Source organism: Typopeltis vanoorti, chromosome 2 (genome assembly GCF_054136105.1).
Source record: "Typopeltis vanoorti isolate ZY-2024b chromosome 2, IOZ_Tvanoo_1.0, whole genome shotgun sequence".
Lineage (NCBI taxonomy): Eukaryota > Metazoa > Arthropoda > Arachnida > Uropygi > Thelyphonidae > Typopeltis > Typopeltis vanoorti.
In genome coordinates, this window is record NC_143550.1 from 75,865,392 (window position 1) to 75,892,341 (window position 26,950).

Sequence of the window (26,950 nt, forward strand, 5' to 3'; positions counted from 1 at the left end):
TTATTTGTTCTGTTATCTGGTTTCCTTCAATATTTTTCATTATTTTAGTTTTTTTGTAGTTTATGTATAATCCTACTTTATTTTTATACTGTATTTAATTCATTCATCATTTCTTCTAGTTATCTTTTGTTGTTTGCTATTATTTATCATCAGCATATCGTAAATGATTTAATTTTTTACCATTGATATTGATCTCTTTGTTTCTCCAGCTTAGTTCACTCAGGGCATATTCTAATATTGCATTGAATAATTTCTGTGAGATAGTATCTTCTTGGCATACTCCTTTATTTATTTGGAAAGGATTGCTTTGTTCACATATACAATTTCATCAGAGGTGATTTTAATTCTCTAGCGCAGTGATTTTCAACCAGTGTGCCACGAGAGGTTTTCAGGTGTGCTGCGAAATTTGTGAAAACAAATTAATTGAAAGAAATAATGTCGTAATTTGCACATTTATTTATTAGTGTCTGGTCTTCCATCCGCACCTGAAGCTCCCTTATTTATATTTTACGAAACTTACAGTTGGTGAATCGTTTTAAAATTGTGTGTTAATTAGCTTTAATCTTTTGATAAGTGTGTTCACAAATAACTTCATTTAATTCTCTTATTTTTAAGGTAACTGGTAAGAGTTCTTTTATTTTTTTTTTTTATTCAATAGTATTCCTTTAAGATGGATATTATATATTCATTTGAAAAAATCAATAAAAATTTTTTTAAATAATTTTGAGTATTGTTTTTCTTACTCAAAATGTCAAAAATATAGTTTAAATTTTTTTGTAGCAAAAAGGATAAGTAATTACTATTATTAATATCTTGTGTGTGTAAATCAATCAAAATTATGCCTATCTTTTGCCAGATCATCAAAAAAAATTAAAAGAATATATTTTTAGTATGCCACAGAATTTTAATAATTAGTCTAGGTGTGCCATATTATGAAAAAGGTTGAAAATCACTGCTCTAGCATATTCATGTAGCACACAGGCCAACATGCGATCTAGTCCACTGCTGTATTTGCATATATTGATATTTTTCAATATGCCGAGCAGCTTTAGTTTCTCTACCTCTATTCTAATATCAGACACTGTCGCACCAGCAATCAAAATCTCCACCTGGGATGATACACCATTGTAAAATGTCACTCAGCAACTCGGCTAATTCTTTTTCTTCTGTCACCCTCCTACCATCAGCATTGATTAAATTCATCCTTCCATAGTCGTTCGTTCGTCCTTTTACTTGCTTCATAACAAAAAACTCTTTTGAATTTCCTTTGGCCTGCTTAACTTTTTTCTCATAATCTAATTTGGCCTTTCTTACCATACTAGTCACTCTTCTTGCTTGCACTCTGTACTGCTCATGAGTATGCTGATCACCTTTTTCTTTATATTCCTTCCACAATGTTTTCTTTTTTTTTTTTCCAGCTCTTGCTTTATATCCCTACTCATCCATTTGACTCCAGCTTGGTTTATCCTCCTGACTGTGGGATGCAGTTTGATACTGCTTCCCTCAAACAATCCCTGATCACTTCCTATGCACTACTGACATTCTTTCCTTGTAGCTTCTCAACCCATGGCACTGCTCCAAGATGTCTTCTAAATCTGTCATAATTACCAGCTTTATAATTCAACATAAATCCTTTCTTGACAGAGAATTCCACATATTTAGCATCTTCCCAGAACAAGTGATGATGCAGAACAAGACTGCATCGTCACTCTCCCCAGTTGGAGCAGAGTTATAGATATATCATCTGGTGCTATTACCAGATCCAGCATTTTCAAACCCCAGATAATTATCCCTTAGTTAGCAACTGTATACATTTCACTTCCATCTTGCCATGGTCCCTCTTCTCCTTTCAATCTATATCTCTATAGTCGAAATCTCCCCTAATTTTTGGTTAACTCAAGCTATCCAATGCCATCAACTCCTCTTCTGAGATACTTTTGATACCTGCATTCATGTAAATATATTTCAACATCCCCTTGGGCACACAGTTACCCTAGTGTAATGTCTTTATCAACCAATTCAGATTTGAGGCCTGTGAAACTGCATTCAATATTGCATAATCATTTCTGTACTCGCGCTCATTTTTCTCGGGGTGGCTGTACCCATACTTGACTGCATTCCCCCCCCCCCCCCCCAATACTTCTAGTTCTCTGAGTTTGTACAACTGAACACTGAACATTCTGATATGGAAGGCATTCGCTGGCCACGAATCAGCTTCTTTCCTTGTAAAGGTCATGGAGCCGAGATCGTCTAAGGAACGCATGTTCCGAGAACGTGCCTTCCTTAGAATAGTGGTGATGGTGATTTTTAGTTGTGCCCACGTGTCCCAGTCCCAGCCAGCAGTGCTCCAGATGGTGCACAGTTGGTGAAGTTTGGCCGAGAACAGGGATGGGAAATCTGGTGGTAACTTCCAGGGGCCCGGACGAACTTCTGCTGTTTCTGAATGCTGCTAGGTGAGAACAACCATTGGGTTGACAGAGAATCTATGCTTTGTAATGAACAGCGTGGGTTTGCTAAGGGAGGGTCATGTTCGGGCAACTTCATCACATTGGAAATATGCTTTTATCACACTCTCATTAAGTACACCACTTATCATCGAATCTCCACACAATACCTTCTCCTTACTCCATATTTCTTGACTTTCCTAATTTTCCCATTCAGTTTTTCTTTCATCCTCCCTCCTAATGTACCACATGACAAGTGTTTCTCCAGTTCCCTCAAATTCACATTTTATTCACATAAGCACACTGTTTCACTCCTTACTGTTACCTCATCATCCACATTACCTTCAGCCACTTCTTTCATGTTCTTATTCGTATTTCACTCCTTCCACATTTTCTACAATACTTACACTATCTTGCCTTACATAGTTAATAGCAGTTTTTTCATTCTCTGCTTTCCTCACGACTTACATTTCTTGCGCGCGCGGGCACACACACACACACACACACACACACACACACAACATTTCTAACACTTTTACTCCATTTATATGGATTAAAAATGAACTTTGCTAAAACACCAAAGTAGCAGTATAAGATAGTACAAAGAAATAAAACAGTTAATATTCTCAACTCTTTGAAACTATAGAGATCTAAGAATAGTGAGGAAAATTAAATGAGCAAACAAACACCATTAATAGTTGAATCATGTTAAAAATGAAGATATTAGGAATGAACATTATTTGTAATTAAGAACGTGAGAGAAAAGCTAATATAAGTGGTATGGTAATTTATGCGCATTGAAGAAGAAAGTTTAGCAAAAGAGGTATTATCTGATGCCAAGATCTGGATGGTATTAATAGGAAGTTAGTAATGATGTAAACTTAATTATGAAGTATTATCATGGTGGTAATGAAGATAATGAACAAAATGGAATCATTTTGCTTGGTGTAGTAACATTAAAATCTGTAAAACATTCATTCATTCATTCAAGTATTCCATTGATTAAAATAACAGTTGTACCACTGATGGACAGCAAAGAGTGCAGTATACAGCCTGAGTCAACTTTATTTTGAGGTGTGGTATGTTTTCACCAAAGGAATTCTGACATTCTCAGGAAATATTTCCACTATAAAGGGCAGTGGAAATATTTCCTCTAACTTTCTAGTTGGAGGAAATGCCAGCTAGACCAAGTAAGTAGTAAATAATGTTCATTGCCCAGTGAAATATGATGCTCTTTGTTTATTGGAGACTTGAAGTGGCTGATGCATGTTTGAAAAACCAGAGGAATTTTCTCCCCCCTCCCAACTTTTCAAATTTGCAGTGTGGTAAAACCCTAAGCATATTCTCACAAGGGTATCCAAACCTACTGTACAAATTCAGTGCCTCTTCCATTTGAGAGTACAGCAGTAAAGCAACTCCACAAGCCACCTATGAGATAGCACAGTGGACTAATTCAACCTGATGACAATACATTAAGAAGTTCCTTATCAGCCAGCACAACATCCTATAGCTGTCTGCTGACACCTGCCAAGCATGATCTGGTTTTTCTTGGGGGGGGGGGGGGATGATTTTTTAAAGAAAATTTAGAGTAAAAATTTATATATATTTTAGGTTGTTAGGTCCCATTTGAATACCTCTGGCATTTTTGAACAGTTATTTAATTATGATTCATTTTTGAAGTGTTTGATATATATTAATAGTGCTATGGAGACATTAAGAGAAAATTAAATGACAAAGTTTTCATCTATTACATAGTAATCGCATAGTTTGTTATTTATTGCACTTACATTCCATCTTTAACATCTGTAAATTGATTCAGTACAAATACAGATACATTTTTATATGCTTTATTAAATTTTCTGTTATAGATTAATCACTTAGAAGTAAGTAATGCAGCAATGGCAGAAGACTTGATGACTAAAACTGCTATAATTCAGTATTATTGCATGGAAGGAAGGCCTGGTAAATTATTTTATTTAATCTTGTTTTGCATATAGTAGTGCTAATTTCTTTTGATTCCAATATTTTTTTTTGTTTCAGTTTTGCTGAAATGCAGAGTTGTTTTACACCCTTACTGGTTTATAATTTAATTGTAATGTGAACCATTAAAGAAATATAAAAAATGGGAAATGAAATATATATATATATATATATATATAAAAGGTTGGTGGGTTTCATCACCTTGGCCATGTGGCCTGGATGCTCAACATATTTGTAACCCAACTAAACAATCAACATCACAGGATCCAGTTCACAATGGAAAAAAAAAAAAAAACAGTCTCCCCTTCCTAGATACTTTAATTACATGCCAGCCTGATAGATCCTTGACATTCTCTGGTTATAGACCCCCCCCCCCCACACACACACCATTAGATACATTCACAAATAGTCACACTATCTCCTCCCAACAGTATGGGATTATTAAAACTTTATATAATAGTGCTAAATTAACCAGTTCAGATAAAAGTGGAGAGGACACCCTCTCTAGAACAGAGCTATCACTATTCCATATATCCAAAGCACATCTGAAAAACTAACTAAAGTCTTAATAAAATACAACCTTTCAACCACTTACAGACCAGATGAAAAATTATCCCTTATCCATTCCACCAAATACAGCCACGGTCCCTAGACTTGCCAGGTGTTTATCAGGTTCCTCGCAGTTGCAGACTGTCCTACTATGGCCAAAAAAAGGCAGGACAGCATATTAGAATTTCTGAACACAAGGACTACATCCATTTCCACCATTACAGCTACTCTGAACTTGCCAACCATGTTTTGGACACCCACCACAGGATACACTGGAAGAAGGCCACTTGATTACACTGCAGCAAATAGAAATATGAGGGTCTGTTCCTCGAATCTTCCTTCCCTGAGAAATTTTCCAAACCTCATCAAATTTCAGCACATGAAACTTCCCCCTGGGAAGCACTCATCCTCAGATCTTCAGCCTAATGGCCAAGCCCACCCACTAGGCCAATTTAGCCCACTAGAGGACAGCAGAGGACCCTAGGCCAAACTTTGGTTGCCTTTCTTCAGCCTCATTTGCCCAATGTTAACACCTGCATGCACATCATTGTTTTGTGATTCCTGACGATGGCAATGTAACATTGCTGAAATATTGGAAAGTATTAATTAAAATTATTATAATTGATATTTAATATACTTTATTATTTCCTGAAATTATACATTGTGCACTGCTGAGACAGGTATTGACACAGTATGACCTTAGCTGTCCTTGCACCACTAAACTGAAAAAACCAAACCAATTTTTCTCTGGATGAGGGTCATCTGCCACCAGATGATTTTCAAAAATATTCATGTCGCATTGAATTCCAACTCACTTATCGATTGGGTAGGCAGACACATCTGTTAGCTAGGCCAAAAATTTGTATTTGAATTTATTATTATTACAGTCCAGGACTCATGGTAGGAAGCCAGTCTGTGCCATCTACTACATACCACATCCTGTTTTTTGCCAGTTTGCCTGTTTTATGAAAAAACAAATCCGGGTACCTCTGTATGAGACTGGTAACTCCCCTCTAGTTGTGTAAAACAAAGATTCTTCGCATTTTGACAAGAATCAAACATTGGTCTTTTAAAATGGAATGGCATGTTTCTTTGTTCTACCAACTCTGCTATAGAAGAGAAATTTGCATAATGAACATTGTTTCTTCATACTAATTTTCTAAGTTATGTCTCCAGGCATGTGAATATCATATTTAGTTTATGAATTACAAATTTCCCCCTCCCCTCTAGGACACAGAAACTTTATAGGTGTTTTTCATCTGAAGGTGAGTTTGTTGGTCTCATATGGAGATATAGGTATTTTTACTCTTCATAAACTTGCATCTTCCCTTTCATGTCAGGCTCATTGGCCGATAACAGCCAATAAGAGTCAAAGAAAGTAACTTGGCTTCTTAGAAACCTGATTACTGCTTAAATTATATTAAAAATAAATTACAGTCTTTGAATACACATCAGAATTTGAAGTTTCAGTTTTGATCTTTCACTTGATGATTTTATGGTACTGCTGTTGTCTGTACTTAAATCATGCTTGCTATGAAATTCATTGTCTGGTAGAATACTGGAGTAAACTTGCAGGCCTTTATTTTCTTAGATGCTTTTTTGTGTAATAACATTATGCTTCACAAAAAGCAAAGGTATTCTGGGATATAATAAAATGAGGATGTAAGATGACAAATTTAAGTTAAAACTATTTGAAAATGTAAATTTTTTTTAAAAAAATAAATAAATTTAGTTAGTTTAGACTACCTTGAAATTTTCATATTATAGGAAATGTTTTTTTTTTTTAAATATATATATATATATATATGATCCACACATGAAAGGCCACAAGACCTATAGCACACTACTGTCATGTGTGGGCAAGAGGAATACAAGAAAGGAGGAGTCTGTTCACAATTTGCTTGAATAGCTGAGGGGAAGGTAGAGTGGGAGAGACTGTTCTAAAGGACAGAAGTAGATGGAATAAAAGAGGAGGTAGTGAAGTTGGTTCGGTGAGTTTTAAGGTAATTTTGTAGATAGGCTTATACATTGGTAACACATGACTATTAAATTATTTCAGGAATTTACAACATATACTGGAATATTAATTAAAAGAAATTTTAATAAATACTTCCTATATTTCAGCAATGTCACATCTCCATCTTCATGGGAACATACAACTATGACATGTGCAATGCAGGCACTAACAAAAAGCAAATGAGGCAGAAGAGAGAAAGCTAACTTTGTTCCTAGAGTCCTAAAGGTGCCTGCTAGTGGGGGGGGATACCTTTAGGACTCTAGGAACTATATTGGGTTGTCTTGGCCGTTGGGCTGAAGTTCTCAAGATGCAAGCTTCCCAAATTTGGGGCAGTCTCATGCACCCAAATTTGTTGAGTTTTGGATTTAGTGTAAACCACATCCTTAACACTTTCTTAGCCAATGGCTACAACCCCCCAAAAATATTAAAACCAGTTAACCATAACCCCCCCCCCTCATAACAAAGATTACACTAAATCCATCACCATTCCCTATATTCAGGGCACCTCTGAAAATTTAACCAAAATCTTAAAAAAATATGACCTGACTTCTTGTTACAAACCATATAAGAAATTGGCATCCCTTATCTGCTCCACCAAAGACCAGCCACTTCCCCCTAGACCTACATGGAGTATATATATCAGGTCCCTTGCAGCTGTAAACTGTCCTACTTTGGCCAAACAGGCAGGACAGTAAATGTCAGGATATCAGAACACAAAGACTACATCTGGTTTCACCAGTACAGTCACTCTGGACTTGCAGACCATGCTTGGATACCTGCCACAGAATTATTATTATTATTATTATTTCGGGCGACTCCAGGAGTCCTTAGACTCATCGAGGGAGGCCCTAAACATCATGTCCACACAACTATGCGATTACATTCTCACAATATCTATCATACCTTGTCTTGAACTCGTTCACCGTCATAGCACTCACAACAGACTCTGGCAGCTTATTCCACTCATTTACCACTCTAAAAGTAAAGAACCCAGCTCTAACACCCCTGCTAACCACACTCTTGCCCAGCTTCCATAGGTGTCCCCTAGTTCTCCCACCACCAGTCCTGATCTCAAAAATATCCTCTGAATTAATCCTATAGAATTCCTTTAGCAATTTGAATGTCTCGATCATATCTCCCCTCCTCCGCCTATCAACTAGTTTCTGCAACCCACAAATCTTCAACCTGTTCTCATATGGTTCATTCCATAGACCTGTTATCATCTTAGTCACTCGCCTCTGGATCCTCTCCACCTCCTCCCCATCAAGAAGGAACCGAGGTGACCAAATCTGGACACAGTAGTCGAGATGAGGTCTTATCAAGGCTCGGTACAGAGGTACAATAACTTGCTTGTCTCTGCTCGTCAAGGTATTTTTCAACAACCAAGTGAGTTGATGAGCTGGTTTAGCTACTTTTGCAGTGTGCCCCCTATACTTCATCTCCCTATCCACCAACACTCCCAAGTCCCTGGCCTCATCAATCTCTTGGAGTACAGTTCCACCAATGTGGTATACTGCTGCTAATCTTTTCACCCCAAAATGCATAACCTTACATTTTGTCACATTAAATTGACATCCATTCTCCTTAGCCCAGAACTCCAATCTATCTAAGTCATCCTGCAAGACTTTGACATCTTCTGCATTCACTATTGCCCTACCCAACTTTGCATCATCAGCGAACAAATGAATTGTTCCACTTAGATCCTTCCCTATATCGTTAATGAACAGATTAAACAGCAGTGGTCCAAGAACAGAACCCTGCGGCACACCACTAGTCACAGGCCGTCTTTTGGACTCTACTCCTGAATAAACTACTCTTTGATATCTCTCCATCAACCAACCACCTATCCACCTCACCAACCCTATATCCATTCCCATATGTTGTAGTTTACGGATTAGTATTCCATGTGGTATCCTGTCAAACGCCTTTGCCAGGTCCAGCAGTATCACTGTAAACCCATTTCCCTTATCCAGTTCAGCCGTCACCTTGTTATAAAACTTGAGCAAGTTACTGAAGCATGATCTACCCCTCACAAAACCATGCTGTCCCCTGTACAGTATCTCGTTTTCATCAATCCATTCCTGTATTTTTCCCTTGACTACTTTCTCTAAGACCTTGACAACGACTCCTGATATGCTGATCGGTCGGTAATTTGCAACCATAGTCTTGGATCCTCCTTTATGCAGTGAAACTATTTTCCCCTCTTTCCACACCTTCGGGACTAAGCCAGACCTGAGACTCAGATTAAACAATACATTGGGAAAAAGTCACCTTATTACACTGCAGCAAATTTAAATATGAAAGATTGTTCATGGAATCAACCTCAGCTCTAAAAAACTTTCCAAACCTTTCCCTCAACAAATTTGGGTGCATGAGCCTGCCCCAAATTGCCTGCATGCACATGTCATAGTTGTATGTTCCCATGAAGATGGCGAAGTGACATTGCCGAAATATAGGAAGTATTTATTAAAGTTTATTTTAATTAATATTTCAGTATACTTTGTAAATTCCTGAAATAATTTAATAGGCATGAGTTTTAGGGTGGACTGTGCAAAGTAAAAGAATGTAAAGAAAATTTAACTTCAATGAATGACTATAGTCTGCATTCTCATTTTGAATAATATATTTTTGTTCTTCTTATTATTTACAAACCTCTATGATGTCAACAGATGTTGCAGAAGGTCTCTGAGAGTTCTGTATCTCTGTCAGTATTTACAATGCCCTTCAGTTGGAAAGATCCAAGTTCAAACTGCCCCCCCCAGGACATAAAGAAACTTTATAGTTTTTCATCTGAAGGTGAGCTAGTTGGTCTTATATGGAGATATAGGGATTTTTACTCCTCATAAACTTGCATTTTTCATCCTGCAAAACAATCAAACCAACTAGAAGAACATACAATTTATGAACAGAATACACCTGTCTCATAGCTTTAACTGTTTTGACCATAAATCAAAAACACCACCAGCTGATCTCACTCAACCATCAACATAACAATCACAATGAACCTTAAACTCATCATAAATGTTTCATGGAGGAAGGCTTTTCCACAGAATTGAAGTGGATAGAATGAAAGACAAAAAATGAAAAAAAGCAGAAATGAGGGCATACTAGATGTTAGTTCTGCTGAAGAATACCCGTGGAAATATCCATAGAAGAGACACAATGCAGAAACTGATAATCTCCAAGTCATGTCAACTGAACTACTCTCTTCTGAATGGCATCAAGAATTTTTAGAGAGGGTTTATGTGCACTAACCCAAATATAAGAGCATTATTAGGTTTGAGGATATTTGGTGAATATCATTGATTCATAATGTCATAGAAAGATAAGTAATTTTTTTCAAATTTTTGCTAATAATACCAAGTGAATTTATTGTATTTATCATTTTACAGTGTGTGAGATAGACTAAGTCATTTAGACATAAATAAAACATTATATTTCCTTAAATTAGATATAGATAAATTGTTGGTATGGCACCTGTGCATAGTAGAACAATGACAGCCAAGACGTCTTTGTTGGATGAGCTAAATTTACATGATTTTGTACAGTGTAAAATTTGTGAGATGTACTCATGAAAGTTGAAAGATTTGTGGAAGAAGAATGAAACTGGTGAGAGAGAGAGCACAGTAAATGCTTTGAAAGTGAATATGGAGAGAACAAATTATGTGATGGTAGAGTAGAGAGCATTCATACAAGACCAGAAAATGTAAATATAGGTGATAATACTGAAAGCGCAGTGGCAGAAGTTTGGGAGAACGTAGAAGAAAACCTGAATAAAGAAATTGCAAACGTGCAATTTCTTTATTATATAGCATGAGATTGAAAGGTGATATAAGTTCTCATCACTTGCCTTAGTATCCCATAATGCAAAGCATATCTCCTTGTGGACATGTGCATTAAGGGAAGGATCACTACCCAGACCAGTTTTCGACCTTTATTGAGGTCTCATCAGTGGGAGCCAGACCCAGAGGTGGTGATACTAAGGTGGAAGTGATGGAGAAGTCATATTTCCATATGCCAGTTGCCAAAAGGTGTCACACCTTATTATTAAAATTCTCTTATACCACCTTTGCCACGAGTTGCTTTAGTCCTGAAAATACTTCAGGTGCAAACTTTGTTTGCTTACACTTGGATAAAGGATTAAACCAAATATATAATTGGTAGCATAGCCAAGTTAAAAAACTTCCATCATCAGATTAGTATGTAAATGAACAAAAAATGCAATATCTAGTCTTTCAGGCAACAATAATGAATAGGGTAGTCAGTTCAGAATGTAAAGGTGGTTGACCAAAGAGGATGCTACAGTTTCTATATACTATTGCTAAAATTATCAGTAATAAGAGAGAAGAGGTTTTGGCATTGGTTAATGCAACCTCTCCAATAATTACAGGGATAGAATGTGCTGGAATTAGTATTTTCAGGGAGGACAGAGTAGAAAGGACACAGGTGGGTACTGCTGATGATAGCAGATGAATTGCAGCCAACAAGATTAGGAGTCATTTGGGCAGATGGCAGTTGAGTTAATCTCATGTGACATCAAGGCTAATAGTAAAAAAATATAAAATTGGTTGCTGCTGTAGGCTAGGGTGTGCCAGAGATGGTGTGGAAGATATGCTTTAGCAGATTAGTACAATGAGTTCAAGTTGATTAATGATTATGTGGGGACTTCAACGTCAGAGATATAGATTGGAAGGAGAAATAATCACATGGCAGGAAGGAAATGGAATTTATACACTTATTAAGAGATAATTACTTGCAGCAGAATATGATTTAGAGGGACTCAGGGCATGAGAGTGTTGGATCTTGTTATAGGATCAGAAGACTTGTCCATAACTAAGGTGGCTATATTAACTTCAGTTGGGGAAAGTGATCATGTTGTCTTGACTTGGGAGTTAGTAAAACATGTGGAAATACTAGTAAAGAAGGGATATATGTGGAATTATAAGGCAAGTGATTATAATACACTTGGTAGACAGCTTGAAGCAGTACCATTGCATAAAGGTCTGAACGTGAAGGATGTTCACAGTGCATGGGGGATAGTGAAGAGATATCTGGAGGAATCAGTATCACACTGTATACACCCAAAGTCAGGAGGGTAAATTGGGTAGGAGTTACATGGATAAGTAGTATCATTAAGCATGTGCTGCAAAAAAAAGAAAATGTTGTGAAGGGTATATAAAGAAAAAGATGACCAGCTAACTCATAACAGTATAAGTATCAAGCAAGAATGTAGCAAATGATCAGAGTCTACCTGTGAAACAGGAAAGCACAAATCAACAGATTGCACAGCAGGAGGAAGATGGATATGAGGTTGAAGATGTGTTGCAACAGCACAAGGTGATGGAATGCATAAAGGTGAGGATGAGACAGGTAAGAATGAAAATCACATCAGGATCAAGGAAATGGGAGTGGTCAAACTGAAGAGAGAGAGAGAGAGGTGTAGTATAGCAGCTAGAATAGAGAATGTTGATGGTGGTTGATGGTCGTATGTTTATACACAAATGTAAGGAGTATTTGAAACAAGAGAGCTGAGTTTGTGGCATTGCATTGATTGAGATAGTATGCCCAAAAGTAATTGGAATAGGTGAAACTTGGTTGTCTGAGGAGGAGGTGATGTCAGGAATAGAATTAAAAGGATATATAATTTTCTGGAAGGATAGCGATGTGAAAAGAGGAAGGGGAGTGTTGTTAATGATTGCAGTGGAATTGTGTCTGCAAAGTGTAGAAGTTGATGGTGCATGCACAGATTTTGAATCTGTGCATGCACCATCAACACCACCACCAATCATGTGGTGCAAAGTCAAAATAAACAAGTTAGTATATATGATAAGATGTTGTTATAGGCCAGGGAATGCAGAGAATACTGAATGTGAAACGTTTATGCAAATTAGTTGGGCATGTAAAAAGAAGGTGATCCTGATGGGAGACTTTAATTACAGGAATATAGACTGGAAGGATGGGAACAAGGAGAGCGAGTTTGTGGGATTTCTGAGAGATAAGTATCTTAAGCAGCACATGATTGAAGCAACTAGAGGCTTTAATGTTTTGGATTTGGTGATAACTTCACAAGATGTAGTTGTTAATGAGGTGTTGACACTGTTGCCAGTTGGTGAGAGTGATCATGAGGTACTGGTTTGGGAAATGATGAAACAAGAAAAGGTCATGGCCAAAAATGGAAACATGCAGAATTATAATGCAGGTAGTTATATACTTTCTCTGTAGTCAGCATCAGTACGTTGGGTAGATGAGCTGAGCGGAAAAGATATTGACAATGCATAGAAACTCATGAGGCAGTATCTGACAAAAGCAATGTATGACTGCATACTGAGGGTTAAGCGAGTAAATAGAGTGGGAGTGAAATGGATGAACAGCGAAATTAAGCAAGCTGTGCTTGAAAAGAAAATGTTATGGAGGAGGTACAAGACAGTTGGTGGTGATCAGATCCATGAAGAGTATAAGGAGCAGGCGAGAAAGGTGATGAGCATGGTAAAGAAAGAAAATGTGCAGTATGAGGGGAGATTAGCTGGTCAGGCCAAGGTTAACTCAAGGGAATTTTTCCGCTGCATGGTAAGCAAGAGGAAGAATAATTATGGCAGACTAACATTGGTGGATAGTCATGGCAGCAGACTAACAGCTGCAAAGGATGTAGTGGAATTATTGAACGAGCACTTTATCAGCATATATCATACTGGTATAAATGATCTGGTACAATATATAGAAGAGGGGCAAGTATTAGGAGAATTGGAAGTGAAAGAAACAGAGGTGTATCAGATGTTGGTTGGGTTAGATGTGAATAGGGCTGTGGGAATGGATGACATATCACCATGTATGCTTAAGGAATGTGCACCACAGTTGGTTATGCCCTTGAACTGGTTATTTAATGTCAGGTGAATCTTGGTTACCACTCCACAAGCATGGTTTTAAGACAGAAGTCTCCAATTATAGGCCAGTCTGTATAACTTCAGTTGTGGTCAAGGTGTTGGAGAAATTGGTAAGGAACAGAATATAGAATTGAGTTGATGGACATGGCATTCTTTATGATGGTCAGCATGGATTTGTAAAGTGTAGGTCCTGTTTCAGTAATTTACTTGCATTTTAAACTGATGAGTGTGTTAGATAAGGGAGAATCATATACAGTGATATGCTTCGACTTTGCAAAAGCATTTGAGATTACCACATGATAAGTTGGTGTACAAGCTGCAAAGGATGGGAATAGACAGTATATTGGTTAGATGGATCAGAGATTGGCTCTCTGAATGATACCAGTCTCAAAAAAGAAGGATCACCCAAGAACAGAACCTCAGGGTTCTGTTCTTGGGCCCCTGCTGTTTAACTTGTTTGTAAATGATATATCATATGGACTGACTGGGAAGCTTCAGTTTTTTGCTGATGATACAAAGTTGGGAAGAATTATAAGTAGCACTGCCAAATTCCTTCAGGAAGATTTGAATAGACTTTTTACTTGGACAAAAGTCAGGGGTTGTAGTTTTAATATCAATAAGTGCAAGCTGTTGCATTTTGGAGTGCAGAAATATAAGGCTGTGTACTATATTGATGGTGCCATACTGCAGGAAGTGGATGAGATTAAAGATTTGGGAATGATGGTTAACAGTAGACTGAAGTTTAGAGAGCATATTGCTAGTGCTGCATGTTGTAGTGCTGCTCTGATAAGAATTACTCTAACATGTAAGGATAAGGAAGTAGTTGTGCCACTGTTGTGGCACTGCCACTTCCTTATCACACAGACCACACTGACCTCAGTGTGGTCTGTGTGATAAGGAAGTGTGGTCTGTGTGACCACACACAGTGTAGTCTGTGTGTGGTCACACAGACCACACTGTGCTCAGATCTGGTCACCTGGTTTTCAATATGATGTGGAGACATTAGAGAGGATCTAGAGACAAGTGACTAAGACAATATCAGGAGTTTGGAATGCTGGCTATGGAGAGAGGTTGAAGAGATGTGGTGTTAATACAAGGAGTGTTAAGGACTTTAAGATTCTATATGATAAATATGTTGCCAGTTGAATGAACCTCCTACGATGAGTCTGTCGACTCCATGGAGGGTGTAATAATAATAAAAAGAAAGGTGACCATCATAGTTAAGAAGGAAGGCAAAATCATATTAGGAGAAGAAATAAGCTGAAGAGGCAAAAGGAAATCTCAAGATTTTTTTTTTTTTTTTTTTTTTTTGTTATGTGGCAAGTAGGAGAAAGAATAATTATGAATGGATAACTTTAATGAGTGCAGATGCAGATGAAATTGTTGAGCTATTGAGTGACCATTTTGCATTGAGTGATTTCAGTGCTCCCGATGATCATCATCCAGTTTAAGATATTATTACAGAATAGGTGACTGATGTTAGAACAGTGGTTGGGGAATTGGAGGTACTTAGTATATTACAGAATCTGAATGCAAATACTGCTGTGGGATTAGATGGGATATCGGCTTGCATTTTAAGCGAATGTGCAAGGGGAACTGGCGATACCTTTGAAGAAGCTGTTAATTTAAGTCTTAGCTATGGCAGAGTCCCAAGATAGTGGAAGGAGGGCAAAATAATTCCTTTACATATAAGGAGGATCTAAGTCTGTGGTAGCAAATTATAGACCAATCAGTATTACAGGAATGGTAGTAAAAGTGCTGGAAAAGTTGGTCAAAAAGGGAATTCTGGAATGGGTGGATAAGAATATGATACTCTATGAGGGACAACATAGATTTTTGAAGGGTAGTAATCTACTAACTTTTTACAATAGAGTGACAACTGAGTTGGATAAAGGGAATGTCTACGCGGTCATACTGCTGTATTTTGTAAAGGTATTTGACAGGATACCACATGGAACTCTCTTATGTAAGCTACAAATGGGAATGGATATGAAACTGGTGATTGGATAAAAGGGTGGCTCATGGACAGATACCTAAAAGTAGTATATAGAGGAGCAGAATCTATTGGTGTGCTGCAGGGCTCTGTGCTTGGACTACTGCTGTTTAATTTGTACATAAATGATATAGGATATAATTTGAAGAGAGAGAGAGATATTCAGTTTTTTGCTGATGATGCAAAGTTGTGTAGAGTAATAGTTCACCAAGATGATGCAGAGAGCTTGCAGAATGATCTGAATAGGCTGACAGTATGGGCAAAACATATTTTTCTTCTTTCTCAGCCTTGGTCGGTCCACTGCTGGACGAAGGCCTCCCACTGTTTTGACCATTTCTATCTTTGGCAGTCTTCTTCCACTTCTTGTCAAAGTTTCTATGGTCATCATCCCATCTAGTCCTTGGCTTTTGTCAGTTTTTTCTTCTTCCGGTTGGTATCCAGTTTTTAAGCTCCTTGGTCCAGCGTCCATCCTCTCTTCTCATTACCTGCCCACTTCCATTTTCTGGTCTTAATATGAGTTAGAATGTCATTTATCTTTATTTGCTCTCTAATCCAAGAGTTTCTTATTTTATCTTTTAAAGAGATTCCTAGGGTGTTTCTTTCAAATTTTCTTTGAGCAATCTTCAATTTGTTTTCCAGTGTTTTTATTAGGTTCCATGTCCATGTTAGAACCATAAGCCATGACTGGTAATAAGCATTGATCAGTTACTTTCCTTTTTTAGGCACAATGGGATGCCATTCTTAAGAATGGAACTTCGTTTTCCAAAAGTTGTCCATGCTAACTGTATTCGTCTTTTGATTTCTGATTCACTGATTCATTGGTATATTAAATCAAAGTGTTGTTTTAGATAGACAAATTGATCTACAATTTCTAATTGATTATTTCCGAGGGTGATGGGTGATTTTATTGCTGACTTGTTGAACATTACTTTAGTTTTTCCAGTATTTATTTTTAGCCCTCTTTTCAGGCTTTCTATATTAAATTGGTCTATCATGCCTTGGAGTTCTTTAACTGTTTCAGTTATTATCAAGATATCGTCTGCATATTTTAAGTGTGAAAGGTATTTCCCATTTATCTTTATACCTTTATTGTTCCAGTTTAAGTTTTTAAAGATATCTTCTAGTACTGCATTGAACAGTTTTGGTGACAGAGTGTCCCCTTGCCTAACTCCTCTTCTTATGCTGAATTTAGATTTCTTGTTCCATAGCTTTATGGTTGCAGTAGAATTGTTATAGATATGTTTTAGAAGTTCTATGTACGGGAGTTCAACACCTTGTTTCTCTAAGGCTGTTATTAGTTCATTTGTCTTGACTGTCAAAAGTTTTTTCAAAATCTGTGAAAGCTAGACAAGGAGGTATGTTGAATTCGTTACATTTATCTAATAATTGTCTTAGTGTGTGGATATTGTCCATTTTGCTGAAACCAGGTCTGAGTCCTCTGTTCTATTGATTGATTTTCTTCTAGTTACTAGTAATCTAGTAACATGTGTTACCTGTTTGCTATGATTTTTGTGAGGAGTTTATAGAATGTTGGTAAGAGGCTTATTGGACAGTAATTTTTTTTTTTATTCCTTGTCTCCTTTTTTGTGCAGTAACACTAGGTTGGTGTTGTTCCATTCATCTGGGATTTTTTTCTTCTTCTAGACATAGACTGAGAATATTCAAGATGTAAGGGTATATTATCTCACCTCCATATTTTATTAATTCAGTGGTGATGCCATAATTTCCTGGTGCTTTGTTTTTTCATTTGTTTCAGTGTTTCCTTTAGTTCCTTAATTGTTATAATTGCAGTAAGGTTGAAGAGTATCTCTGTGTCAGGAGTTGTGGTATTGGCTGGTACTTTTGAGTCATAATTCTCTGTAAGATTCTGTAATCCTGTTGAGTATTTTTTTGTCTATCCCTAGTGATTGTGCCATTTTTGTTTCTGATAGCAATGATATGTGTTCATCCTGTGGTCCTTCTCCTTCTTAAGACTTTCATCTTTTTATTTTTCTCTATTGTTTCTTTGATTTTTTGTGTGTTATATTCATGTATGTGTGATCTTACATTCTTTCTTAAGCTTTTGCAAATTTCTGTATATTCTATATTTGAAAGTTTATTTTGATCTTGTGTCATTTTTCTTCTTTTGTTTCGGAAGTTCTATGGTTTTATCTTTTAACTTGCTTGTCTTGGTATTTTGGTGTTGATGTGTGTAGCTGCTCTTGAAATTGCATTAGTTATTTCTGTATTAGCTTTCTCCAAGTTATCTTCAAATGGAATAATAATGGATGTTAATTTAATGTGGGGAAAGTGTAAAGTTATGTATTTGGATACAAAGATTACAGCTGTGTACACATTGAGAGTTGAAGTTTAGAGGGCATGTTGCTAAAGTAGCCATAGCTACTGTAGCTCACAAGATTACTTGGTTATTGAAGAATACACTAGCAAATAGAAATAAAGGAGTTATAATTTTTCTTTATAAAGCCTTAATACGAGCACATCTGGATTACTGTGCTCAGATCGGGTCACCTGGATTTCTTGGGAATGTGAGGAAGTTGTGAAATGGATCCAGAGGTGAATGACCAAGATTGCAAGGTGGTATGTGGAATGTTCCCCATGAGGATAGATTAAGTGTTTATAGATTGCAAAAGTTGGTTTATAGGCAAAATAAAAAAAAAGGAGGTGGGGGGATATGATAGAAAAACATTTAAGTTACTTAAAGAATTTTGGTAGGATTGATGCAGGGGAAATGTTTCAACACTTGTCTAGAGGAAACAGAACAAGAGGCCATCCCTGGAAGTTGGGTAAGAGTATAGCAAGGGCATGAAGACTAGATTTTTTTTGCTTGGAGAGTGGTGAATGAATGGAATGGGTTGCTTGAGTTAGTTAAGTACTTTGTTAATGGTTTCCAGGAGTAGTATGATAAATATTGTGTTGATGGTTTGGGCCTCCCACAATGGGTTTTAGGACTCTGTGGAGGTGCCCATGCAATAATAATAATAATAATAACAATAGTAATTATTCCAAGTTTGGGAAGATTTGGGATTTGTACACAGTAAGCAACTGTACAGATAAAAAGTAACATCTCGAGTGTGCAAAAGGATGCTAAGTTTTTTTTTTTTTTTTTTTGGATATTGCAGATGTCATAGAAGTGATGTGATTATGCCAAGAAAGGCTAGGGATAAGTCAGTCCATAAGAAGAGAAATATAATCTTGATTATTAAGTTGAACATTGTCAAGTAATGAGTGAATAACTAAGTTATTTTTTTTATTTTTTTTATTTTTTTTTTTGAGAAAAATTACAAAACTATGTTTCGGAAGAATTGAAGGTGACTAGTTTGTTATCACCCCCCCCCCCTTGCAAGATGGAGTGGAGATAACTGTTGATGGCACTTATTGTTGATCTTGAAACACCAGGTGTTTGAGTACTGCAAGGTTTTTCATATACATAGGATATGAAATATCCTGTATATATATAAGCTACCATTAGCAAAACTGTGAATAGTTTTTGAGATCAGTTAGAAGAGGTTATTTTTATATTTGTGGATGAAATAACAGACCCGGAGGAATGCCTGTCTTAATAGGAAAATCTGAGAGAAAATTGGCCCTCTAATATACAAATGGAGTAAGACAGAGAACCCTTGATGCCAAGCCCTATCAAATATTTTGGAAATGTCAAGTGAAGCAGCATAACTTTTTTTCAGACATTTTCATGGCGTGTGTCCAGAGATGCATGATGTAGGTAAGAAGATCTGCTTTGGCTCTGGATTGGCAATTATTGATTAGTTATTTCTTCAGGTTATTAATTCATGGATACATCTCTTGAGCATAGTTAGTGCGATTCCATCAGGACCAGAAGCCTTTTTTTGGTATCCAGATTTTTTAAGATGTTTCTGGTCGAAGGTCAGTGGAGGCATGCAGTGCTATGTTCCAGCTAGAGGAGGTAATTTACCTTGGTCATCTGTACGTTAGAGTGCCAAGGCAAGAAGTCTGGAGGTGTGTGAGGAAGAAGAAGGTACTGGAGAAATATGTCAGGTTGGTGCTGGAGATGTACAAAAATGTGAAAACAAGAGTTCTGACCTGCCTGGGAAAGACAGAAAGTTTTCAACTGACAGGTTGGTTTGCATCAAGGATCAGCATTAAGTCCATTCCTGTTTAATGTTGTGATGGAGGTATTGACAGAAGAAATGAGAGATGATGTGCCTTGGACAATGTTGTATGCACATGACATCATGCTGTGTGCAGAATCAAGAGAAAAACTGACAGGTAAACCGGAAAGATGGGGGGGCGTGAGGCTGAGCAGAAGTAAGACAGAGTACAAGTGTTGCAAAGTGGATGGCAGCCAAGAGATAGATCTGGAGCTGGAAGGAAATGTCATCAGGAAGGTTAGTGACTTTAGATACTTAGGTTCAGCAGTGAAAGAGGATGGAGAGCTGAGAAGGAAGTGGGATGCAGGAACTGGAGAGAGAGATGGATAGAGTGCTACGTGATAAGAGGGTATCAGTCAATCTAAAGGGACAGGGCAGTAGTGAGACCATCTATGACATATGCTATGGAAACTGTGGCCCTGAGTAAAAATAACATCAGCAGGATGGAGGTAGCAGAGATGAGAATGCTTAGGTGGATGTTTGGTGTGACCAGAAAGGATCATCTGAGAAATGACTATCTAAGGGGAACTGTGAAAGTTACAAACTTAGGAGTGAAGATACAAGAGGCAAGGTTGAGATGGTTTGGTCATGTGAGGAGGGAGGACGAGTGTGTGAGAAGAAAGGTCATGCAGATGGATGTGTAGGGGAGGAGGAAGCATGGGTGGTCAAAGAAGAGATGGAAGGAGCTGGTGGAGGAGGACCTGAGGATGAAGAACTTGGATGTAGTTACAGCCCAAGACAGGAGGATATGGAGGAGAATCATTAGAAACAGTGACCTACTTAAGTAGGATAAGCTGGAAGAAGGATCTGTGCTAGCATTGAATGAGAAGAATAATGCCAGGAGATCAGCTATATCTTCAGGTTCTGATGCAGCACTATCATTTGGTGGAGCAAGTGAGCTTGCTCCACCAAATGACACCTTTCTAGTTTTAATTACATGTTGTATACATTAGAGAGTCAGAGACTTAAGCTAGCAAGGGATAAACCTAATGTTAGGCTTTAAACAGAATAATACTAGAAAATTGAACTGAAAACTACTTATAAGCATATCCAACAATGGATGTTGGGTGATAAATGAAATGATTTTCTTGAGTGTACAGGTTATTGAAGAACAAAAAATACAATAAGTGGTAAAGGAACCATTATGTAACTAAATCCAAACATATAGAAACTGTTATACAAAAATTAAAATCCGAAACACATGGGTGTGAGCTGGCATGGGTCAGTCATTCTTTGGTAGGTATGCATGATAGTTGGCAGAAAAGTTAAAGTGTAATGTGTGGAAAGATCTAATAAGCAACTTCCAAATCACATAAAATCATTCCTTGGTTTCTGCTGAGTGCGCCTTGTGGGTGGATAACCATCATAACCTCTTTAATGTTGTGGACACTGAAGTTGTCTTCTGTGTAAGGTCATAGAGCTCTTGTCCCATTCAGTATTATGGTGAGTGTGGGAGAAGTGAAAAGCTATGCCTGAGCTGTCTTCTCTCTTGTTAGTAATGTCTCCAATATGCTCTTTTTGTCTAATTTCCAAACTTCTAGATGATTGCCCTATGTAAACAAGGCCACAAGAATATGGAATATTGTAAGGTCATAGAGCTCTTGTCCCATTCAGTATTGTGGTGAGTGTGGGAGAAGTGAAAAGCTATGCCTGAGCTGTCTTCTCTCTTGTTAGTAATGTCTCCAATATGCTCTTTTTGTCTAATTTCCAAACTTCTAGATGATTGCCCTATGTAAACAAGGCCACAAGAACATGGAATATTGTAAACTCCAGGATGCTTGTTGAAAGGGTTGTGGTTCTTAGGTGAATGTAACAGAGCTCATATAGTTACAATGGGCTTCAAAGCCACTCTTGTGTCATGAGATTTCAGGAGGGTGGTGATTTTGAAGTTACTTATTAGATCTTTCCACACATCAGGCTAACTTTTCTGCCAACTAACATGCATAACTGAATAATGACTGACCCATACCAGCTTCCACACTCCACGTATTTCTGTGTTTTTTTTTTGTTTTTTTTTTACTTTTGTGTAATGGCTTTTACATGTTCATGTTTAGTTATGCAGTGGTTCATATTTACTGCCTATTGTATTTTTTTGTTCTTTCTAACCAAGAAGAAGCCACTAACATATGTGGTAAAACAAGTCAGTTTAACTACAGTAGTTCCTTCCCCCTTATCCATGGGTTCACTTTTCACAGTTTCAGTTACCAACAGTCAACCTCAGTCCGAAAATATTAAATGGAAAATTCCAGAAATAAACAATTCATAAGTTTAAATTGTGTGCTGTCCTGCTTGCAATGTAAATCATCCTTTGTCCACTATATTCACACTGTAAACTACATACATTACCCCTCCTGTTAGTCACTTAGAAGCCGTCTCGATTATCAAATCGATTGTGGTGGTATCGCAGTGCTTTTGTTCAAGTAACTCTTATTTCACTTAATAATGGCCCCAAATCTCAAGAGTAGTGATGCTGGATTCGAATATGCCAAAGAGAAACTGTAAAGTGCTTTCTTTAAGTGAAAAGATAGAAAAAGGAGACAGAGATTTCAATGGATGTTGATATCTGTTTCGGCAATATCATCACTCAATGCAAATTTTTGGATCAGAAGACTGAAAAAGTAATCCAGCCCACTTAGCATTTTAATGGTAGAATTAGTACTAAATTGTAATATGAACTGCTTAGAGGATAAAGAACATTCACAGTCTTCATGTTGGAGGCTTAATGGATTTTTTACAACACTCAAAAAGAATTAAAATAGAATTTAATACTTCCTATATTTCGTCCTAGTCACTAGGACATCTACGGGGATTACAAAAACAATTAATGTAACATATACACAAATAACAAACAATACTAAGCCCAACCATGTGGGTGACACTAAAGTCCTATCTAGGTAGAGCGCCCTCTATGGGCAGTAGTAGGTGGCCTGGAATGTAAGGTGGGAACTCTGGTGATGAGTGTTTCCCAAATCTTCGGAAGCTTAATGCAACCATATTTATTGAGATTTGGTTGGTTTTTGAGAGCTGCTGCTGCTTCTAAGAAAAGTCTCTCTTTCTTGAATTTGCTGTGGTGGAGCATGGTGGTTTTCTTCCATGATACCCTGTGGGTGGTGTCCAAAACATGGTCAGCCAAGCCTGAATGGCCATAGTTGTGTTTGAAGATGTAAGACTTGTGTTCCTCTAGACGGATGGATGCTGATCTGCCTGTCTGTCCAAAGTATGCCAGCTTACAGGAACAGGGTACTTTGTAAACTCCAGGCAGAGAGAGAGAGGAGGGAGCTGATCTTTCGTAGAACAGATAAGGGTAGCCAGTTTGCGGTGGGGCTTATATGCTGTGTGTAGGTTGTACTGTTTTAGTATCTTGGCTATTTTTTCGGATGTGCCACGGATGTAGGGTATGGTGATGGCATTTTTAAAATCTTGTTGACGAGAAGGACGGGGAATGGGGGAGGAGTTGATTATTTTTTTTGACACTGTGATCGCTGTAGCCATTGGAGAGGAAAGTGCTGCGTATGTGGTTAAGCTCAGTAGTGAGGGCGGTTCCACTGGAACAAAGATTATGGGCTCTCTTGGTAAGAGTTTTAATAATGCCATATTGTTGAGAGGGGTGGTGGTGGGAGAGTTTGTGAATGTATCTGCCTGTGTGTGTGGGTTTTCTGTATACGGTGAAGGTAAGTGTATCATTAGGCAGGCGTGTGACTAAGGTGTCTAGGAAGGGTAAACAATTGTTCTTTTCCTTTTCCATAGTGAACTGGATTCTTGGATGTAGACTATTGAGATGACTGAGGAAGGAGTCTAACGTGTCTGGGCCATGAGGCCAAACACATCATCTACATATCTTAGCCAGATAGAAGGTTTGAGTGGGGCTGAGTCTATGGCTCGTTTTTCGAAATCCTCCATATAGAAATTGGCAAGGGGGGGGGAACCCATGGCAGTTCCCTCTATCTGCTTGTAGATTTTGTTGTTCCAAGAGAAATACCCAGAGTTAATGGCAAAGGAAAAGAGATCTAAGATGTCAGAGGGAAAAACGTTTTCTAAGAGAGATAAGGTGTCAATTAAGGGAATATTGGTAAACAAAGAGGAGATATCAAAGCTTACCAATATGTCTCTCTTATTCAAGGTTAAATTTTCTGTGAGGGCTTTAAAGTGGAGTTTTTTATATAGGAAGGGGACCTTCCGGTGAAGGGGATCAGAGAGTTGGCCAGCTGTTTAGATAGTCTATAGCTATATCACTACTGAGCTTAACCACATACACAGCACTTTCCTCTCCAATGGCTACAGCGATCACAGTATCAAAAAAATAATCAACTCCTCCCCCATTCCCCGTCCTTCTCGTCAACAAGATTTTAAAAATGCCATCACCATACCCTACATCCGTGGCACATCCGAAAAAATAGCCAAGATACTAAAACAGTACAACCTACACACAGCATATAAGCCCCACCGCAAACTGGCTACCCTTATCCGTTCTACGAAAGATCAGCTCCCTCCTCTCTCTCTGCCTGGAGTTTACAAAGTACCCTGTTCCTGTAAGCTGGCGTACTTTGGACAGACAGGCAGATCAGCATCCATCCGTCTAGAGGAACACAAGTCTTACATCTTCAAACACAACTATGGCCATTCAGGCTTGGCTGACCATGTTTTGGACACCACCCACAGGGTATCATGGAAGAAAACCACCATATCACAGCAAATTCAAGAAAGAGAGACTTTTCTTAGAAGTAGCAGCAGCTCTCAAAAACCAACCAAATCTCAATAAATATGGTTGCATTAAGCTTCCGAAGATTTGGGAAACACTCATCACCAGAGTTCCCACCTTACATTCCAGGCCACCTACTACTGCCCATAGAGGGCGCTCTACCTAGATAGGACTTTAGTGTCACCCACGTGGTTGGGCTTAGTATTGTTTGTTATTTGTGTATATGTTACATTAATTGTTTTTGTAATCCCCGTAGATGTCCTAGTGACTAGGACGAAATATAGGAAGTATTAAATTCTATTTTAATTCTTTTTGAGTGTTGTAAAAAATCCATTAAGCCTCCAACATGATGTCCTCATAGCACTTAAGCCTCTACACACATATTCACAGTCTTCTTAGACGAGTCAGCAGTGAGTAAGAGCTCTACAATGTTGTAAAAGTAGTTATGGTTCTTTTAATGACTGTTTTATTAACTTTAATGAACTTAAAATTGTATTTTTACATTTTCACATGGTTATATTATTCTGTGAAGTATTATGATGTATTTTATTTTATTTTTTTTTGTTCAAAACTTTGTTTTAAAAAATTCAATTCACTATGCTTTGGCTGAATTGTAAACTGACTATTTGGTATTTGTTTATTCTGCCAGATCATGCTATGACACATTTCTAGTATTAATTACATGTTGTACACATTAGAGAGTCAGAGACTTAAGCTAGCAAAGGATAAACCTAATGTTAGGCTTAGGCGTTGGTGGCTTTGTATTCATAACAGTACTTTATGATATAAACTATACCAGAAGAACAAAATAAATAAACTTATTGAGTTACTAATATTTCATTGGATTTCAAACTGCCATCTTCAGAGCACAAATTGCAACTGTAATTTTTATAAAACAAGTAATGTCCTATCAAGGCATACCTTAGGAGCTAGATAAAAAAACAAAGTTAATTCCGAGAAGTCAAGCTAAATGTGGTCTTAGAATGACTGTCTCCCAGATCTTAGGCAGATTAATACAGCAATACTTATTAATGGTGAGGGAAATGTTTCATAGTTGATTCTGATTATCAGAATAACCTCTCAAACCTCTAGCATCTTCTTTGCAGTACAGTTGTTTTCATCCATTTAATCCTGTGCTAAAGGGAATACTGAGCTGCGAGTCCTGATTTTCGATACACATGATCATGAATGTAGTTCTTATGCTTTTTCAAGGTTTCTGTTACCAGATCTACTGGTCTATCTAAAGTAAGCTAATTTTCAGGCACAAAATGTTTCATATACTTCAGGATGTGCAAAAGGATGAGACTCATCCTTTAGATAATGGATGAAGGATGTTTAGTCATAGCTAGATGTGTAGTTTGAAATTTGCATGTCAGATGTCGGTGGAATAGTGAGTAAATTTTTTGAAGTATTTTGTCTGTCTTATAGGGGTCGTAGTGATTGGCTAAAAAGTGTCTCAAAGAGAACCAAGTTCTGTGGTAAGTGCTGTGGCTTAAAAAAAAAAAAGTTGTTGTTAGCACTTAAGCTTACATGATGCGTACACACAGAGCCATGGCTGATATCTTGCTTAGAAAGATTGTGTATGTAGGCTTATACTGAGAATTAGACACTAGCCTTTCATAGAATGTAATTTCATCCAGTCAGAGTCCATTAGAATGACACAAAATTATTGATAGAAGCTCTTCTCACTAAATTAAATTTAAACAAAATTACTTTCATCTCACCACATCACTGTTACTTCTTTATTTATTTATTTTTACTGTAATTTATCTTTTCTAAGTTAAGCTTTTCATTCTATTAGTAGACCTTCCACTTATAACTTGCTGTTCCATTTTAAGCTTGTAAATCTTTCCTACTGTCTCAAAAGATGTCAATGAGATCTGGATGAAAATTTTGTTAAAAATTTTCAACAGAATGAATGAAAATAACCTTAACATTTTAACCAGATAATAAAACACCCACACAATCTTTTCATCTCTCTCTCTCTTATTTATGTTTCTTAGATCCTCACCCAACTATTCTTCACGACAAGCTAACAGTAAAAAGAGTTGTTGATTTTATTAAAGATAAAGGGGATGAGAACCTAAAAGAAATTAATCGTCGAATGCAGAGGATGTTAGAAGAAACCCTAACTAAAAACATGCATTTGCAGAAGGTAAGCCCTGCTAACAAGTGTGCTATCCTTCCTTATGAATTTTAAGTTAGTTTTTCCCTCTTATTGCTGAGGACACTTTGCTAACCAAACAAGGGCATGAATAAA

At 37.4% G+C, this 26,950-nt stretch overlaps 1 protein-coding gene across 1 annotated transcript in view; it reads left to right on the top strand.

The window, feature by feature from the left end:
* LOC150109188 (GRIP1-associated protein 1-like) overlaps positions 1–26,950 on the top strand; it is a 434,263-nt gene that overhangs the window by 397,034 nt on the left and 10,279 nt on the right. Inside the window, exons 21-22 of the mRNA XM_090401821.1 lie at positions 4,313–4,406; positions 26,694–26,845. Of these exons, the coding sequence (XP_090257947.1) occupies positions 4,313–4,406; positions 26,694–26,845 (246 nt within the window). The remainder of the gene's footprint in view (positions 1–4,312; positions 4,407–26,693; positions 26,846–26,950) is intronic.